Source organism: Brachycentrus maculatus, unplaced genomic scaffold (assembly GCF_059751285.1).
Source record: "Brachycentrus maculatus isolate JH-2025_06_01 unplaced genomic scaffold, ASM5975128v1 h1tg000003l, whole genome shotgun sequence".
In the NCBI taxonomy this organism is placed as follows: domain Eukaryota; kingdom Metazoa; phylum Arthropoda; class Insecta; order Trichoptera; family Brachycentridae; genus Brachycentrus; species Brachycentrus maculatus.
In genome coordinates, this window is record NW_028280758.1 from 1,853,540 (window position 1) to 1,872,089 (window position 18,550).

General features: G+C 30.4%; 1 protein-coding gene across 7 annotated transcripts in view; it reads right to left on the bottom strand.

Moving 5' to 3' along the window:
- The window catches only part of LOC148314023 (uncharacterized), a 38,437-nt gene extending 24,399 nt beyond the window's left edge, over positions 1 to 14,038 (bottom strand). Inside the window, exons 1-3 of one of the 7 annotated variants that reach the window (XM_088261859.1) lie at positions 13,904 to 14,038; positions 10,907 to 11,009; positions 10,678 to 10,815 (exon numbers count right to left, since the gene is read on the bottom strand). Coding sequence is in view for 6 of the 7 variants with exons in the window: in XM_088261540.1 (XP_088117666.1) it covers positions 10,907 to 10,930 (24 nt within the window). In the remaining variant the exon portion in view is untranslated. Of the gene's footprint in view, positions 1 to 10,677; positions 10,816 to 10,906; positions 11,010 to 13,897 lie in introns of all 7 variants that reach the window. The other 6 variants (XM_088261540.1, XM_088261467.1, XM_088261688.1 and 3 more) reach the window with 6 other exon arrangements.
- Between the last annotated feature and the right edge of the window lie 4,512 nt (positions 14,039 to 18,550).

An 18,550-nucleotide genomic window follows, 5' to 3' on the forward strand; every position in this document is an offset into this window, starting at 1 on the left:
CTGCTTCGTATTACGCAGTGTTAGCTTGGTCGTTGTTACATGATGGCAAGTTGATCAATTTTGGGCTTTAAGTATTAAACCTGGGTAGTATTCAATAAATATTAGAGTGAAATATCAACAACATTTTTCTTGACCCTCCTGGATTCAACCCTTGTTCCCATACACACACACAAACACACACACATATATATATATATATATATATACAGTATCTACTCAATGAATTAGGGCCACGCAGAATTTCGCGCAATTTCTCAATTCAAACAGGAATAACTCAGAGAAAACCTTGAATAAAACAACATTGAATTTTATTTACACATGAACACTTTATTACGCTTAAATTATGCATATATTTTCATATAAATATAGTTAGTATTTAGTATTTCCACCTTTGGCAGAAATAACTGCCTCAATTCTTTTTGGCATACTTAAAATGCACTGTTTTATCATGTTTTTTATTTCTTCGTCTTCTGACCAAATTTTTTTAATATTTTTTTTTTGACAGTCTACTGTCGGATTTGGAAATGAGTATACCTTATTTTTTAACATGCTCCATACGTTTTCTATAGGATTAAGGTCCGGAGAATTTCCAGGCCAGGGGAGCAAAGGCAGATTTTTGTTAGACAAAAATTTTATTATTGATTTAGCCCGGTGGCAAGGTGCCCCATCCTGCATGAAGGTGTATGGACCTTCTGTTGGGTCGAGTGTATGGTAGAAGGGCAATAAAATTCGTTCGAGGACCTGCTTATAGGAATTTTGGTTCATTATTCCTTCCACGAAAAACAACGGCCCAGGTAAATTGTTAATAATACATGACCATATCATTGTTGCAGGGGGGTGTTTGATAACTTTTACCACACAGGCCTCATCGTAACGTTCCATTGGTGTTCTCCTGACGAATCGACGGCTCTCTGTCACGGCTTCTAACCGGTACTCATCACTAAAGATGACCTGAAAAATAATGAAAATTTAAGTTTAATTCAAATATATAAGTTTATTTACTAAAATGATATGTTGAAAATTCAATTTAAATAAATACCTTTTTCCAATCATCTACCGAGTTATTTCGATGTAGCCTGGCCCATTTTAATCGATCCGCTTTCATTCGTGGTGTCAATTTTGGTACTTTTACAGGGCGCCTGCATTTCAGATTTACTTCGTAAAGACGTCGCCTCAGTGTTGATACCGATATATTTATACCCTCTTCTTCCAATTTTATTTTTAATGTTTTTGCTGATGCACTACGGTTTTCTAAGGCACTTTGAACGATTTTTCGATCAGTCCTCGGTGTTGTTTTTCTAATCCTACGACAGTTCTTTCGCCGATTGCTGGTGGCGGGTGACTGTTTTTTTATTGATTTTGAAATTTAGTCCACTGTTTGACGAGAAACGTTTTCTTTTTTTGAAATTTCTCTAATAGATAGTATTCTTAATTTCAGTAGCACTATAACACTAGACTTTTTTTCCTCGGAAATATCTTTACTTTTTCCCATTTTGTCCTTTTCAAAAAAAACACTTGTGTTTACAAAAAAAAATTATACTTTATGAACTAAAATTAAAAATTAAGTTTTTTTCACAAGACACGATAACTATATAACTTCTCTGAACAAAACAACAACCAGAACTCAAGAAACTTCACTAATAAATAAGATAGGACTATTTTTTGAACTTTCAACTATCTGTCTACCTGTGCTAATTAGGGACCTTTCTCAAAAAAAGGGTTTGAAATTTTATAAAGGCTTAAATAATCCAGGTATATTTTACATATTATTGAAGGTAATATACATGATATTAGATGTCAATAGAAAACTTAAAGTATTTATGTAAAATAAATATAATAATCCAAAAGATTTCAGAGTATTCAAAAAAATAATGGGTGGCCCTAATTCATTGAGTAGATACTGTATATATATATATATATATATATATATATATATATATATATATATAAACACATATATATATATATATATATATATATATATATATATATATATATATATATATATATATATATATATATATATATATATATATATATATATATATATATATATATATACATAAATTTTATGGTCTTTAAACTTCACGATAAATACAAACATACAATATATTTTAAATAACGAGTTACCTCTCTAATAGAGCGTACTGCTCGTGATTAGGGAGAAATTTGTCTAACAAACATTATTGAAAACTAAATAAAAATGAAATTTATTAGGAGTTTATAATTAATATAATGATATTTAAAAGTAATAATAAAAGAAAACCTCTAAGAAAAAAAGAAAAAAAATCACAGCAATGATTAAATCATAAAAAATAAGTCAACAGAAAAGTAGTTACACTATTCGTTTTGATCTCTAGACACTTGAGAATGTGATCGTCTGCGGACCACAATTGATCTGTCTTCATCGTCATATTTACTACATAAGATTGATACTCTGGTCAGATTTAGAAGATAACGCAACGCGAGACTCCAACATGCTGTAGTGTGCCAACTGCCAACCGCAAGATCGGTTCGGCTGATCGATTAATTGGACGCGTGTTTTCCCCGAGATCCAGAGAAGACTATAAACAATGGCAGATATCACACACAAAGCCAGGCAAAGGGAATGTATACATCACGATAATAGGGTATTATCACTCGGGAGGAATATTTAATTTAACACACTCCACCCATTCTTCTCTGCTATCGACAAAAAAAGCACCGTCAGCAAACAAAAGGCAATCAACAGGCAAATTATTCAATCTAGATGCAATATTTAAACCTTTCAGTTCTTTCATACAATTATCCATGTACAGATGAAACAGCCACAGCGACATTACACATCCCGGTTTTACTCTTTAAAGATGGTAAACTAGGATGAAAATTAAATAATTACCCTTTTAGGGTACCCTTTTAGGGTATTATCGCTGGGAGGAATATCTAATATATAACATACTCAACCTATAAAGGATTGTGTAAGACTCGTTTTGTGTTTAAAACAGCCGATATAATCAATATTTTCATTCATCATTTTCTTTTGCAAAATTCACCTTCGTAAAAACGTTGTTTTAGTAAGTTGGTAACGAATGACGTAACAGAAACGAATCCACACTACTACTATTACAGCTCTATAAAGGAGATACATGATGGTAGGGACTGACCGGAGCTATTTCGTCGTAACGTAACACGTTACGATGCGAACATTCGTATAGTCAGTACAGCGAGCCGAGCGCTCCATCGATAGTTTCGGATGCTCGCTGATGCTCGTCGCGAGCGATGTAACGACGTTACTTTACCACGAAATGCCCCGGTCAGACCCTACCATAAAGCGATACGCCCCAAAACACACCGATGACGTAAAATTTAATGACGTATAGCGGTGTCCGTTTTTTTTTTTTTTTTTTTTTTTTAACTTTTATATCTCCCTTATTTATATATAGATTTTAATAAGAATCGTACCGATAGTCTTGTGATTTTTCATTTTAATTTATTAGCTAATAAAACAACATCATGAGAAATTCCTATTTGATTTGTCAACGCTTCTGTTTTGATTTCGTCCCGTTCCGAGGGCATTCGGGATATATTGAGGTTGGGTCTTAAAAACGTTTTCCACATTTTCCACGGCTCATTTCTGTTTTAAATGAATTTTATACATTCCTTGGGCGAATGGCTACCAGCTGCTGGCGGCATTCATATGTTTACGAAGACGATAGTCGCTTTTCGTTAAATAAGCATTGTAGAAGGAAATATAACACGGGCTTAAGTGTATTAGGTAGAAAAAATGCTCCAAAATAAACTTTGAATTCGAATACACATACTTTATACTAAAGGTATATATAATTTTCACTTTTTTTTATTAAATTTTAATTTTTTACATTCAAATATCTTATATTACTTTAATTTTTTTAAAACTGCAACAGTAGTATTTATGCAAAGATTTCTAAATCAATAATAGTATGAACTAAAATAATTTTGAATCACTAAAATAAAATAAGTCCGCCTCCGTAATGTAATAGTCAGCACGCTTGGCTACCGTTCTGGAGGTCTCGGGTTCGATTTCCAGGAGGGGTCAAATAATACAAGTGCTTTCTTTACTCCAATATTGCTTCAATATTACCCTGCATTGGTACCTGAAGCAGAGGGCTGATCACCTTTCCTTCATGTTTTAATGATTAAGATAAAAATGCGTTTATATGATGCAGTGCCCTGTGCTCCATCGGGTGAGGATAAGGGTTAAAAAAATATATTAAGAAGTTTTAAAAATAATAACAGTTATATCTGTATTCACAAATTTTGTTAATATTTGACATAGAAAAGAAAACTCCATACATACTCTTGTATTTATATTTATATTATATGCACTACATATACTAGTTGGAACCTCGACTGTTAAGACATCTATAAAATAAAAATGATATTCAAATCAAAGGTATAACCAATTTTCTATTTTTTTAAAGGTTCTGTGGTTTTTTGTTTTAACCCTAGATAATAATAAAATAATAATAAAACCCTTATCCGCACCCCAATGGTGCATAGGGCACTGCGTCATATAAACGCAGTGTTATCTTGATCGTGTACACATGAAGGAAAGGTGATCAGCCCTCCGCTTCAGGTACCAGTCCAGGGTATATTGAATAAATATGACAGAGAAAAAATCACTTATATTTATTTTACCCCCCTTGGGAATCGAACCCGGGACCTCCAGAACGGTAGCCGAGCGTGCTGACCATTACACTACGGACGCGGACACTATATTGGTAGATACAATGCCATTTGACGCACAATATTGACACATGTAGTAGCTGTGCGCAATAGTGATTTATAGTTAAATGTCTCTTACATTCATTCCTAATAAACCAAACTTAAGTGCCATGTAACCGGTTCCTATTTTCAACAAATACTTTTGATCAAGTTTCACGTTTTTAATTGCGTAGTCCGCCAGACGAATGTCTAATTATTAAGGGTTAAAACAGTTAGAGCTAAGATTCAATTTTATACAAAACGAAGTTCAGCCTTGACTTGGAGATTATTGATGGAACCATTTTAAGACCACGTGCCAGAACTTGCATTGCGTGTAGTACTCGTATGTGTAGTGCACCAGTATTTATGTTAAGCAAGAACCATTAATGTCCGTCCCAGAGCACCGAACACTTAGTACGAGTGTAATTGATTACCCGATCTTTAATACGCGCTTAGATATTGTGCAGTGGCGGGTGGTGGATACCGCTGGACAGGCATTTAGGCAGATATCGAAACATGTTTAAAACGTATTATTTTTTGACATCTCATCAAAGATGAAGAAGAATATGGAAGTCTGGGCATTCACGGAGCTGATGACCGTCATAGGCTGGTTTAAGTGATCACTTTACACACGTGTAACATTCACCAATTCTACCCATTATTGACAACCACACTACTGAAATTCTTGGAAGTTCTATAAATATAAACCAATTTAGAAACCTTGTTCTTGAATCACTAGAACTTCACCAGAGACATCTATTGGTGAGATGTAAAGAAGCTTTTTATCAAGGAAACTCTTATATTAGTATGTGAGGTCCGAATCCTGGATTACAATCACACACATGAGAAAGCCAGAAAATACCATATTCATTTTTATTATTTAAGCTTATAATTTGACCTGATAATTTATTTACATATTTGATGTTGTAAATAAATTATTATGTTGTCAATAATGGGTAGAATTGGTGAATGTTACACGTGTGTAATGTGATCACTTAAACCAGCCTATGACGGTCGTCAGCCCCGTAAATGCCTAGACTTCCATATTCTTCTTCATCTTTGATGAGATGTCAAAAAATAACATGAAAATCACTCCTGTAATTGGAGATAATCCAGATTTTTGTGAACAAGTATTTGGACACACTCAAAATGTTGTAAATGTTTAAAACGACTCATAGCAACACCAAACCGATTGTTAACAGAAAAATTCATCATTATAATAAAACGAAGACACGAAAAAAATACACGTGGAGCCAATAAACACAGCACAGATTGGATAAGGTCTTTACAATATATTGCCTATACCCAAATTAATCAGTCGCCTGACATATCGCTCACTCCTTTCAAGAACGCCATAAATCAAAAATCGAAAATTTTCAGTTGTGCATGTTTTCGGAATGCCCAGAAAATGTACAATATCCCAGCAAAAGAGGCATATTTTTAACTTAATATTTACCCGCTACAGGGCAGAAAGTGTTGTTTTTGCATTTTGAAGAAAAGGTATTTCTCAATTTTTTTTTTAAATTTACTAAATATTTTTCAAATGGAGAAAAAACCTTCAGGTTTTACCTAAAAAGATCTATTATACAGTAAAAAGTTAAATAAGTGGCTTGATATTTATTTTTAATACATTTTTTTTTAACTTTAAAAACGTTCTCCTGAAAAATAAAGTTTTTTTACTTATGACGTTCTTGAAAGAAGTGAGCGGTATATAAAATAGAAATCAGTCAGGGATCCAAAATAAATAAACCGAAAAAATACTTTACGTAAAGATATTTGTGTTAGTGATTAGTTATGTTTTCTCATTTGTTTCCTTAAAACAAGCTTCTTACCTTATGTTTTCATATTAAATAGTTTAATATTAAAATGATTCAAATATACTGTAAATTAAAATAGTACATTTTTGACAACTGGGAAGATATTTGCTACCTTGAGGTAAAAAACACACGATAGTATCAGATTATTGTACAGAATTAACTAGGGCGGTAAAAAGACACCTGGATTAAAAAAAAAGTGTGGTCATTTTAGCTCAAAATACGGTAAAATCTATTTTTATTTTTTAAGTGTGGAAAATTTATCTTTTGTTAATACCGTAATTACTCTTCCTCACAGCGAACCTCTTCTTTACTCTCCAAGCTCAAAGAACGTCTTCTTTAGAAAATCTCCTAGCCTACATAACTTCTTCCTTACTTTCCTAGCCTATATAATGCTTTCCACACACTTCTAGACCATAAGTTATAGATAATTTCATAATGAATATAGTAATCTTTTGATAGTTTTCTCGTAAAACTTACAAATTAATCTAAGTGTTAATCTATTTTGGAAATGATATTTTCAAGGGATAAAGAAAAAAGCATTCAAATAAATATTCAAAATCAATGCTACATTGGTAAAACCTCAAACCAATTAATATGACTCCGGATATAGGTATGGAAGCAAAATGTTACTTCGCCGTACAAAAAAACTTGAAAAATAATATTACATAATGCCTATATGCACATTTGGTAAACAATATGGCGCACCGCTTTGGAAGCCATACTATATCGTGATGCAATTCCGAAGCACTTTCGATTCACAAATTTATGAAAGCATGAAAATGCTGAAAGCACGCCCGAAAGGGAAATGATTAATGTTCGTTATAAAATCTATATAACCCGAAAGCGTTCATGGCAGATTGCCACTTAACGCCTGCACAAATTCAAACATAAACAAATAAAACGTTAAATTGTTGCACAAAAATACAATCAAACGGCCCGATTAATCTACTCATTTCAAACAGATGATAAAAAAATGTAAATATGTTCTAGTCAAAGCTCGAAGTATACGTTTTCCTTGATGATTTGAACAGTGATTAGTCAATCCTATGGGCGTTTGTACACTACGCGGAATTTTACCGTCCGGCACATAGATGAAACGATGATTGGCTTGAGCATTTGTCCATCTTTCTTCGGATCGGTGCTCTTGATTCCGTGTAGTGCACAAATGGCTATAAAGAGCGTTTGTGCACCACACGGAATTTTATTTTCAGATTGTATTTTAATGTTGAATGACTTAATTCAGTTATTTCCGCTGATTAAAATGTAAACATATTTTTTTTTAAATCTTAACACCCTATAACGTATACCCCAATAACGCGGTATCTGTCTCAACGTTAAAGGGGGTTTACTGTATATGATATCAGGGTTTGATCAGTCAGATATTTATGCCTTTGTATCGCTGGCATTGCCAAGAAAATAATTTGAAAGTGAGGATGTTTTTAGGCTAAGACGCGATGAAAAATGTAAGTAAGCGTGGCCCAAATTGCATTTGATCTCATTACAGTAGCATCTAAGATAAACTACTGAAAGACTGAAATACAATACGAGTATATTTCTTAAGTTTAAAGCTATTTCTAGAATTAATTACAACAAACAAAAGGTTTAAAAAAAACATTAATTTACTGATGTGCTTGGAATATTTTTGATCGAAAATTTTAGTAAACAAACAGCCATGTATTTAATTTTTAAATATGTACATTTTCATGTCCGCCCCCATATGTTATGTAGTGATTTAAGTGTTTGGCAACCATATGTAAGATTATATGAATACTAACAATACTCTTAAAAGTTAAAACGTGTAAAGAAGGTTAGGTTAGGTTTATAAACGATTAATAGTTTTCTACATCTCCTAAAAACTAAACTAACAATTCCAATATGAATAAATACGTATACATGTAGATATTGCTATTTGAGAAAGACTGGTTCTTCACTAGTACTTGCCATGGAGGATTAAAGAACGAGGTATCAAAAAAGGCGCTTGATCAAAATCTTCATGATCTGCTGCATTTTTTCATATGTCGAATTTCATAGAAATTGGTAAAAGTTAGACCTAGAGGATAAGGCCGGCACTGACTCCGCATACATTAAGAAAATATACAATGGATTAGATAATTGGCTTATTAAGATTCATACAAATAGTGAAATTAATCCCTTTGATGATCTTGGCGGTAATTATAGGTAATAATTTAACTCGCCTTTGAAATAAAAAAGTCGTTACATTAGAAATTGCTTTCACAAAGAACTCATTATTTAAATTTAAATTACTGCTTCTAATAAGTTTTTTTCAATGTGTGGTCGTAAATTTATTGACTTGTCAATCAATAGATGTTTAATGTTATTAAAAAATATTAGAAATGAGTTTTGATACTTCAAAGTGTAGTTATTTACAAAATATATATATATATATATATATATATATATATATATATATATATATATATATATATATATATATATATATATATATATATATATATATATATATATATACATATATATATATATATAAATATATATATATATATATATATATATATATATATATATATATATATATATATATATATATATATATATATATATATATATATATACATGTTTTATTTAGCAAAGAGAAAAAAAGATAGTACAAGAAACATAATAAAAGTGTTTTTCAATCAACGTAGAACTATATTTAAGGAAGGCATTAAATTTGACGTAAATTATAACAAACGATCTCTTTTGTATCGATACATCGTAACTTTTAACAAATTCTTCTATGAAAATACTGCTCTCTAAATACTTCAATAAACAATAAATTAGATTCCATTTTTACTAGGTGAAAGATGTTAATATCAGTGCCGAGGAAAAATAAGCCATTTATAAATTAAAATGATTATCTTTTCTTTATAATAAAAAGTATCTCAGTATATTTATTTCTGTGGTTTTAAAATACGTAGGTATATAAAAAAATAAAACATTGTTATATTTTTAAAGGATTAAAATAATATTTTTGACTTTTATTTTTTGTTAAAATACTAAATATTTATTTACGTGGGACATAAACGAAAAATAATTAAATTATTAAAATACGTTACATGTTTCCAGACATACAGGTATAGATTCTTTTTTTAAAGCTTCAGGTTAGAGGCGCCTACCTTCAGGCAAACTTCAAAGCAAAATTCAAAGAGCGGCAATTTTGCGAAATATTAGTATACGAGTATTAAAACACTTAACGTTAATGATATGTTATTAAAAAGAAAAGTAATTTATGATTATTTTAATATTAACTTAAAATTAATGTAGGTTTCATTTGGCAAACTGTTATTGTAAGTAATAATTGTCGAATAAGTAATTATGTTTCGTATATTTGGAATGTATGTTTTATAGGGATGGAACGATTGATAAAGATAAAAAAAAACGGAAAGTAAATGCCCGGAACAGATGGGAATGGTGGATTGAAATCAATTATATCACATTAAAGTTATACATCGGCGAAAGCTAAACTGGCTGTACACAACGGATTCCTGGTACAAACCCTAGTGAGGAGGAGAACGATCGATTAAAATACTTCAAAACAAAATAATAAATTAATTTAACAAAAAGTGCTTTACCTAATCTATATACATACGCATTTATGTTATTATTCTGTTTTTTTTTTATTACATTAAATGTTGTAATCGAGAAAGATATTTCTTCAAAATAACGTTTTCACCTAATTCATAATTTGTGAATCTTGAATCAGTCTCCATAATATAGCGGTTTCTGCTTTGTGCTACTATGCTGGAGGTCCCGGGTTCGATTAAGTGTTTTCTTTTCACTCTGATACTGATTTACTATTACCATGGTACATGGTTCCAACCCTAATATATGGAAGTGAAGCGTGGAGTTGGCAAATGAAGAATGAAAGTAGATTATAATGTGGCTATGTATTTTTGAAAATTTGTATAAAGTCTAAAATTTATAACGAGTAAAAAGGCACTTGTATCTTAGCGTGCTATAATTATTTTTATGGAATTCCTGATATTTTTTTCGCGATGATTTACAAAATTGGAATAAAAGAGTGAGTAAAAAAATCAGTAAAACAAATTTACGAGCGCGTGTATTAGTAGAATCAAGAACACAGGAAGACTGAGGAAAACTTGGCATTATCACGTACCTCAAATACTCAAGAACTTCAAGTAAGTGGTCAGGTCAGGAATCAGCGGGTATGTATGAGGAGATGTATGAATATGGAAGAAGCGAAGATTGTTTGCAAAGACAGATTGGTGTGGCATCCTATTCTCTCTGCCTACCCCTGCGGAAAGCGGTGTGATGGTGAGTTGGTTAGTTAGGTACATCGTAGGTTAAGAATAGCCAAGGATTAGTGAAAAAACAATGAAAATTACCTTATTCCTTTGGGCCTTGTGCATCTTTCACAAACTTTATTTGAGTGGTACGGTTACTAGTTTTAGAAATACATATATTTAAAAAAAAAAATTTTTTAGATAACTAAAAAAATAATTTTCATCAATTGATTCATCAGTCACTTTGTGGTAATATCTACCCATTTTTAACAAAAGTTTTACTTGGTAAACATCACATTTTCTTAAAATCTATTATGACACGTGTTTCGATGCATTCCTCATCATTTTAAGCACCATATGGTGTTTGAAAATGACACGGATTTGATTTTAAGAAATAGTGGTATTTACCAAGTAAAACTTGGAATTGAAAAATAAATATGTAATTGTTTTGATAAGTAGCATACTTTTCAAACCAAAAATATACTTAAAAAGAGAAAACATATTATTTTATACAACATGTAATATATTCTGTACGAATTGGGTACGGCCGTTACTAAGGAAAAAAAAACTGAAAAAAATTAATATTTAGTTCACTGGTGCGATTCTCTGAATAGCTATCGTTTTAATGACACGATCTAAATGTTAACAGGTAAACTGCATTAAGAGCTTGTGGTTATTGGGAATCAACGGACATAAAATGATTTCAGTGAGATATAGTGCGCCACTTTAAATTTTAACGGCGGCCATATAATTCAGAGTGGTCTTGCCAAATCATCTGCTTTCTGGCGCAAGACGGCGTGCTCGAATTGCACAAATGCACATGTGAACAGCTCCCTCTACTATGCGTGCATTTTGCCAGCTATTTCCTTAACATATGATGTTATTTCAGTCGATGAATAGAATTATTATATTACGAGAAAATTATTAATATATTTAGTATGCAAACGTAGATTATAGTATATTAAATTATGTTGACATTTCACTAACTTAATTTAAAGCATTTATTTTATCTCGAACGTTCAAATTCAGAGCGTGATCCTGAGAATATAAATAATATATTGGACTTTATTATATATATAAATATATATATATATATATATATATATATATATATATATATATATATATATATATATATATATATATATATATATATATATATATTTATATATATATATATATATATATATATATATATATATATATATATATATATATATATATATATATATATATATATATATATATTTTTTTTTTTTTTTTTAAGCGCAGGACTTGATCTTGCCTTCATATAATAAACGATCAAATTAATATTGCATCAATTCGATTTAGTGCCCAATGCACCATTGGGTGCGGATACGATAATACCGTAAGAGCGGGAACCTTTATGTTTTTAACGAAAAAAAAACACTGAGTAAATATGATGCAGTGCTCTACGCACCATTACTTGCAGATAAGGGTAAGAGAATAACGATAGTCAGAGAGGGTATCTCTTTTGAATGTACACATGTATACACACCATTTTTTATATAGACTTTTGATATTACCATTTTTTAATGTTTGGCGTATTAGATCCATGATCGTATTACATTCGTCTTCTACTTATAAAAATAATAAATTAGGATAATTTATGTAGCGCCATTTTCGTAAAATACTACCTCAAGGGCGCTTTTTAAAATACTACTTCTAACTATTGCATATTCACATTGTAAATATAAATGCAAATGTGGGTTTTTTGCACAACGATAAAACCATTTTTATAATTTCATCAATTGTCTATTTAGATTTACTAGTTTATGTCAGTTCAAAAAAATATATATACTTGTCTTGCACATCAAATGCATTTGACCAAATCCTTATTTGATGATGTACACAAATCGCTCATTCCTTTCAAGAACGTCATAAATCAAAAATCGTAAATTTTCAGTTGTGCATGTTTTCGAAATGGCCAGAAAATGTACTGTATCCCAGCAAAAGCGGCATATTTTTAACTTAATATTTACCCGCCATAGGGCAGAAAGTGTTGTTTTTGCATTTTGAAGAAAAGGTATTGTTTAATTATTTTTGTAAATATACTAAATATTTTTCAAATGGAGAAAAAACCTTCAGGTTATACCTAAAAAGATCTGTTGCACAATAAAAAGTTCGATACATGGATTGATATTTATTTTTGATATATTGTATTATATTTTAAAACTTTAAAAACGTTCTCCTGAGAAATCAAGTTTTTTGATTTATGACGTTCTTGAAAGGAGTGCGCGAAATGTTAAAAACCAATTTGTTATTATTTTATTTTAAGGAAGACCTAAGAAGGTCGTGTTGAATAAGCTTGTGGTATTATTCCAGGCATTTTATGCAATCAATATGGAAGTCTGTCTGGAATCAATATGGCAGTCCAAATCCTTGTCGCAAATCCACATAAATCTAGGTTTCATCGATGTTTTAACACTTTGACATCTCACATTTATGAAGAAGAATATGGAAGTCAGCACTCAATGGTGCATAGGGCACTGCATTGTGTAGGAGCAATATTATTTTGATAGACAAATACACGAAGAAAAGTAATCTGCGCTTCGGGTCCATGGCCATATTAAATAAATATTGCATTAAAAAATCGCATGTTTTTTATCCTCCTGGGAATCGAATCTAGAACCTTCAGCTCGGTAGCCAAACGTGCTGACCGCTACGCTACGGCAGCGAACAGGCAAATTCTTTCGTAGGTCATAATATTAATGAAAAAATGCTTTATTATCAATATTAAATATTTTATGACGATTTTTATACTCCGGAATTATTAAAAAATCCTCTTTCAGTCGTTTACATATTTTTCATTTAAACTTTTTACTAAAGAAATCAATGAATTAGAAATCAGGCATCGCAGGAGTGTTGCGTACTATTATTATACATTCCAGGGTTCGATTCCCCACGCTGAAACAATTTTATTCATATTTTAATCACAGAACTCTGATAATATCACGAATATGAATAAAATGTGAAGAAAGATATTGCATTTTTAACTGAGAAAAATTATTAATTTAATTAATGACGTAAATATATATTTTTAAATAATGTCAAATAATTATTATTTAATACATTTACGTGTTGATTGATTAATTAAATGTTGTAATTTATATATTTATTTGCACTTTTCACTTTACAAACAACGACACGTTAACTTTGTCAAGTCCCAGGAGCACATATCAGTAAGGAGATGACGAAGGGTTGATGTGATCTGAACAGATTCGGTAGCTATCAACTCAGTGGACTGCGTCATTTCTCCGCGTGGTACGGTTTATTAATGGAATTCACAACTCCCATCTTTGATTGGGATCGCCTGAATTAACGTTAATTGATTGTTGATTTAAATCACGACTCGATAAATCCTTTTATTAATGATCGAGAAACGAAAAAAATACATAATATCGTTGATTATAAACTGAGTTACAAACATGTTTATTAATTTATTTATTTTTAAAACATATTACAAACATAAGTCATACATTCAGTATTCCCGATAAGTATTTTGATTTTATTTGTTTTTATCTAATGTTTGTTGAATTAAATCACGACTCGATAAATCCTTTTTATTAATGATCGAGAAACGAATAAAATACATAATATCATTGATTATAAACTGAGTTACAAACATGTTTATTAATTTATTTATTTTTTAAACATACTACAAACATAAGTCATACATTCAATATTCCCGATGAGTATTTTTATTTTATTTATTTTTAATATTAACCTGAATAAACCTGAATTAACGTTAATTGATTGTTGATTTAAATCACGACTCGATAAATCCTTTTTATTAATGATCGAAAAACGAAAAAAATACATAACATCATTGATTATAAACTGAGTTACAAACATGTTTATTAATTTTTTTTTAAAAACATATTACAAACATAAGTCATACATTCAATATTCCTGTTAAGTATTTTGATTTTATTTATTTTTATCCAATGTTTGTTGAATTAAATCACGACTCGATAAATCCTTTTTATTAATGATCGAGAAACGAAAAAAAATAGATAATATCATTGATTATAAACTGAGTAACAAACATGTTTATCAATTTATTTATTTTTTAAACATACTACAAACATAAGTCATACATTCAATATTCCCGATGAGTATTTTTATTTTATTTATTTTTAAATATAAACCTGAATAAACCTGAATTAACGTCAATTGATTGTTGATTTAAATCGCGACTCGATAAATCCTTTTTATTAATGATCGAGAAACGAAAAAAATACATAATATCATTGATTATAAACTGAGTTACAAACGTGTTTATTAATTAATTTATTTTTTAAACATACTACAAACATAAGCCATACATTCAATATTCCCGATAAGTATTTTGATTTTATTTATTTTTATCTAATGTTTGTTGAATTAAATCACGACTCGATAAATCCTTTTTATTAATGATCGAGAAACGGAAAAAAAATATATAATATCATTGATTATAAACTGAGTTACAAACATGTTAATTAATTTATTTATTTTTAAAACATATTACAAACATAAGTCATACATTCAATATTCCGATAAGTATTTTGATTTTATTTATTTTTATCTGATGTGTTTAAATATGTTTTGTTTTAAAAATAACTTTATTTAATTTTCTAAACATTTCTACTTACAATCATAAAATTATAAACACAGTTCTCTCAATTTCTATTGGAGTAATTTCCATTTTTCATTTTGGGACATGGGATTAAGACTAAAACACAAATAAGAAAGCTAAAAAAATAAGCTAAACTAACACAAGGCAAAATATAAAACAGTAAACGGGAAAAATAAATAGGCAAATAAAAAAAACACAAGGTAAGAAGCATGTTGAAAGGGAACATTGGGAAAATACGAGTATAACTAATCACTAATACAAATATCTATCCATAAAGTATTTTTTCAGTTCATTTATTTTGGATCCCATTTTTATGGCTGGTTAATTTGGGTATAGGCAATATATTGTAAGGACCTTACTCTAAACTAAGTTGTGTTTATCGGCTCCACGTGTATTTTATTATGTCCTCATGTATTATAATGATGAATTTCTCTGTTATAAATCGGTTTGGTATTACTGTGAGTCGTTTTAAACATTATTTGAAGCATTGTATATATAATTTGATATGTTTAGAAAATGTCAAAATGCTTAGTGCTTAAATAAACGTATTTTACATGAGCAGTGTTGAAATTATGAAAAATGAAATGTCAGATTATTATAAACAGAATACTATTTCAAAAAAATAACGGTTAAATGTTATAAAAATAACGCTGGGCGAGGTAGATAAATGCTACTAAATTAACATTTGGTGCTTTTTGCATTACTAAATGATATAGGTACTAATTTAAGAATATATAAAAAGCAAAAAAAAGTTGTTTCTTCTAACCCTCATAAGCATTTGATGGCGAATAGGGCACTGACTCATATCGCCGCAATTTTGACGGTCATGATAATCACGTCACACGTATTACACTAGAATTTGAGACATAATGCTATCCTGGTCGTAGACTGCACCTAGCAACAACCAAAAATGAAGTCATCAGTGGTACGATCACATCTCGACGATCTAATACAATTCGTCAGATAACGAAGTTCAACTATATTATACACATTTTCGTAATTTTAGAGAGTTACTTATAAAAAAAAAACAGCAAACTTCAAAAGTGAAAACAAAACTTGATTCCTTTTTTATAGCAGGATTATTGAAAGCAAGCGCGTCAATATAAAATAGCAACGTCATTCACGACGAGTTTCCGAAGACGATCAATATAATTTTGTTTGTGTTTTGTATTGTTTATTTGTATCTAAATACAGTGTTCACATATTAAATTTTATTTTATTTTTTTATTTTAAACCAATTTTTAAATAACGGACTTTAACGTATACTCTCCCTCCCCCCAATAAGTCCATTATATCGAGGTTTTACTGTATTTTTAGGAAAAAATATATATATTTATATATATAAATAATAAAACCCTTATCCGCACCCCAATGGTGCATAGGGCACTATGTCATATAAACGTAGTGTTATCTTGATCGTTAACACATGAAGGAAAGGTGATCAGCCCTCCGCTTCAGGTACCAGTCCAGGGTAATATTGAATAAATATTACAGTGAAAAAATCACATATATTTATTTTACCCCCCCTGGGAATCGAACCCGGGACCTCCAGAACGGCAGCCGAGCGTGCTGACCATTACACTACGGAGGCGGACGGAAAATAAACATTTGATTGTTCTGTTTGTTGTGCCAAACGCTACTCTCTGCGAATAATGATGATCTTTTCTCTCGACTAGTGTCAATATTGGTGAAACAATAAAAACACTGGCGTGGTGAGTGCGACAAAGGAAAATCTGCCTTTTTGTAAAAATATAAAACAAAACTTTGGCAGACAATGGCCTTGCCGATGCCAGAAATAACGGGATTTTACAACAAACACACGGTTTTATTACGACTCTAATTCAAAATTTCGCCAATTAAAATAATTCCCATTTGTAATTTGATACAGACTTAATGGATATAATAAAATACAAGATTAAAAATAAGAAAAACATTACAACATTTCGAGTGTCGAAATACTGGATTATCTCCAATTAGGAGTTCTTTTTTTGACATCTCAACATAGATGAAGAATATGGAAGTCTGGGTATTTTCAAGGTTTACGACCGTAAATGGAAACAGTCTCTTCTTAATAAAAGCTTTTCTCGTTTCAACATAGATGACCGTTGTGAACTCACATATACTGTGTTACGAGTTTGATCAATATGTATATATAAAGGTTCCAAAAATTTGAGTAATAGAAAATTTTTTTTTTTGAAAATCACGCAGATGAGTTTTTTTTTGCATACAAAAACCAAAATGGAGAGAACGTATAAATTGAGGGTATGAAAAAAAAAACATTTCAATTTTAATTTTTTCGTAAAATTTGTATTGACTTAAAAATAAAATAAAATGTTCAAGTACTATCTACCCTCTGAATGTAAACAGTTATATATAATATAAAACGTTTTGATTAATATCACAAGTCTGTTTTTGGTTAGTTGGAAGATATTGCTTTTTAGAAATAGCCCGCCAATGTATAATACATATTTCTTCTCTGTACATGAAGTTTAAATAAATAACAAAAAAACGTAACGATGACCGAGAATACTGTAAAAAAGATGTGTTATACCGGTCGAGAAAAAAATCGAATGACAGGATATTTTAGACGTAAACAGAAGGAAAAAAAACATAAATGCGGGAAATAAATACACGCAATTGGCGGGAGAATGTTAAATCCGGGGACGTAAAATTCGGGTCACATTGAAATGGCTCATTTGCAGAAGGGAGGAATATCTAATTTAACATACTCAACCTATAAATGATTGTATTAGACTCGTTTTATGTTTATTATTGTTATGTTAACAGCCGATATAATCAATATTTTGATTCATCATTATCTTTTGGAAAATTCGCCTTCGTAAAAACGTTGTTTTTCAAAGTTGGTAATGAATGACGTGGCATAAACGATGGATTTTTTCAAAAATATTGGTGACATTGCTAAATTATTGGCGGGTTTATTTGTTGATGTCTATGGTTCACCTCCTACCCCCCGTTCATATTATAACACAAACGGTAGTGTAGTGGTAAACAAACAATCCACACTACTATTATTATAGCTCTATAAAGCAGAGAAATTTTGGGATACGCCGCATAAAACACCCGATGACGTAAAATTTGATGAC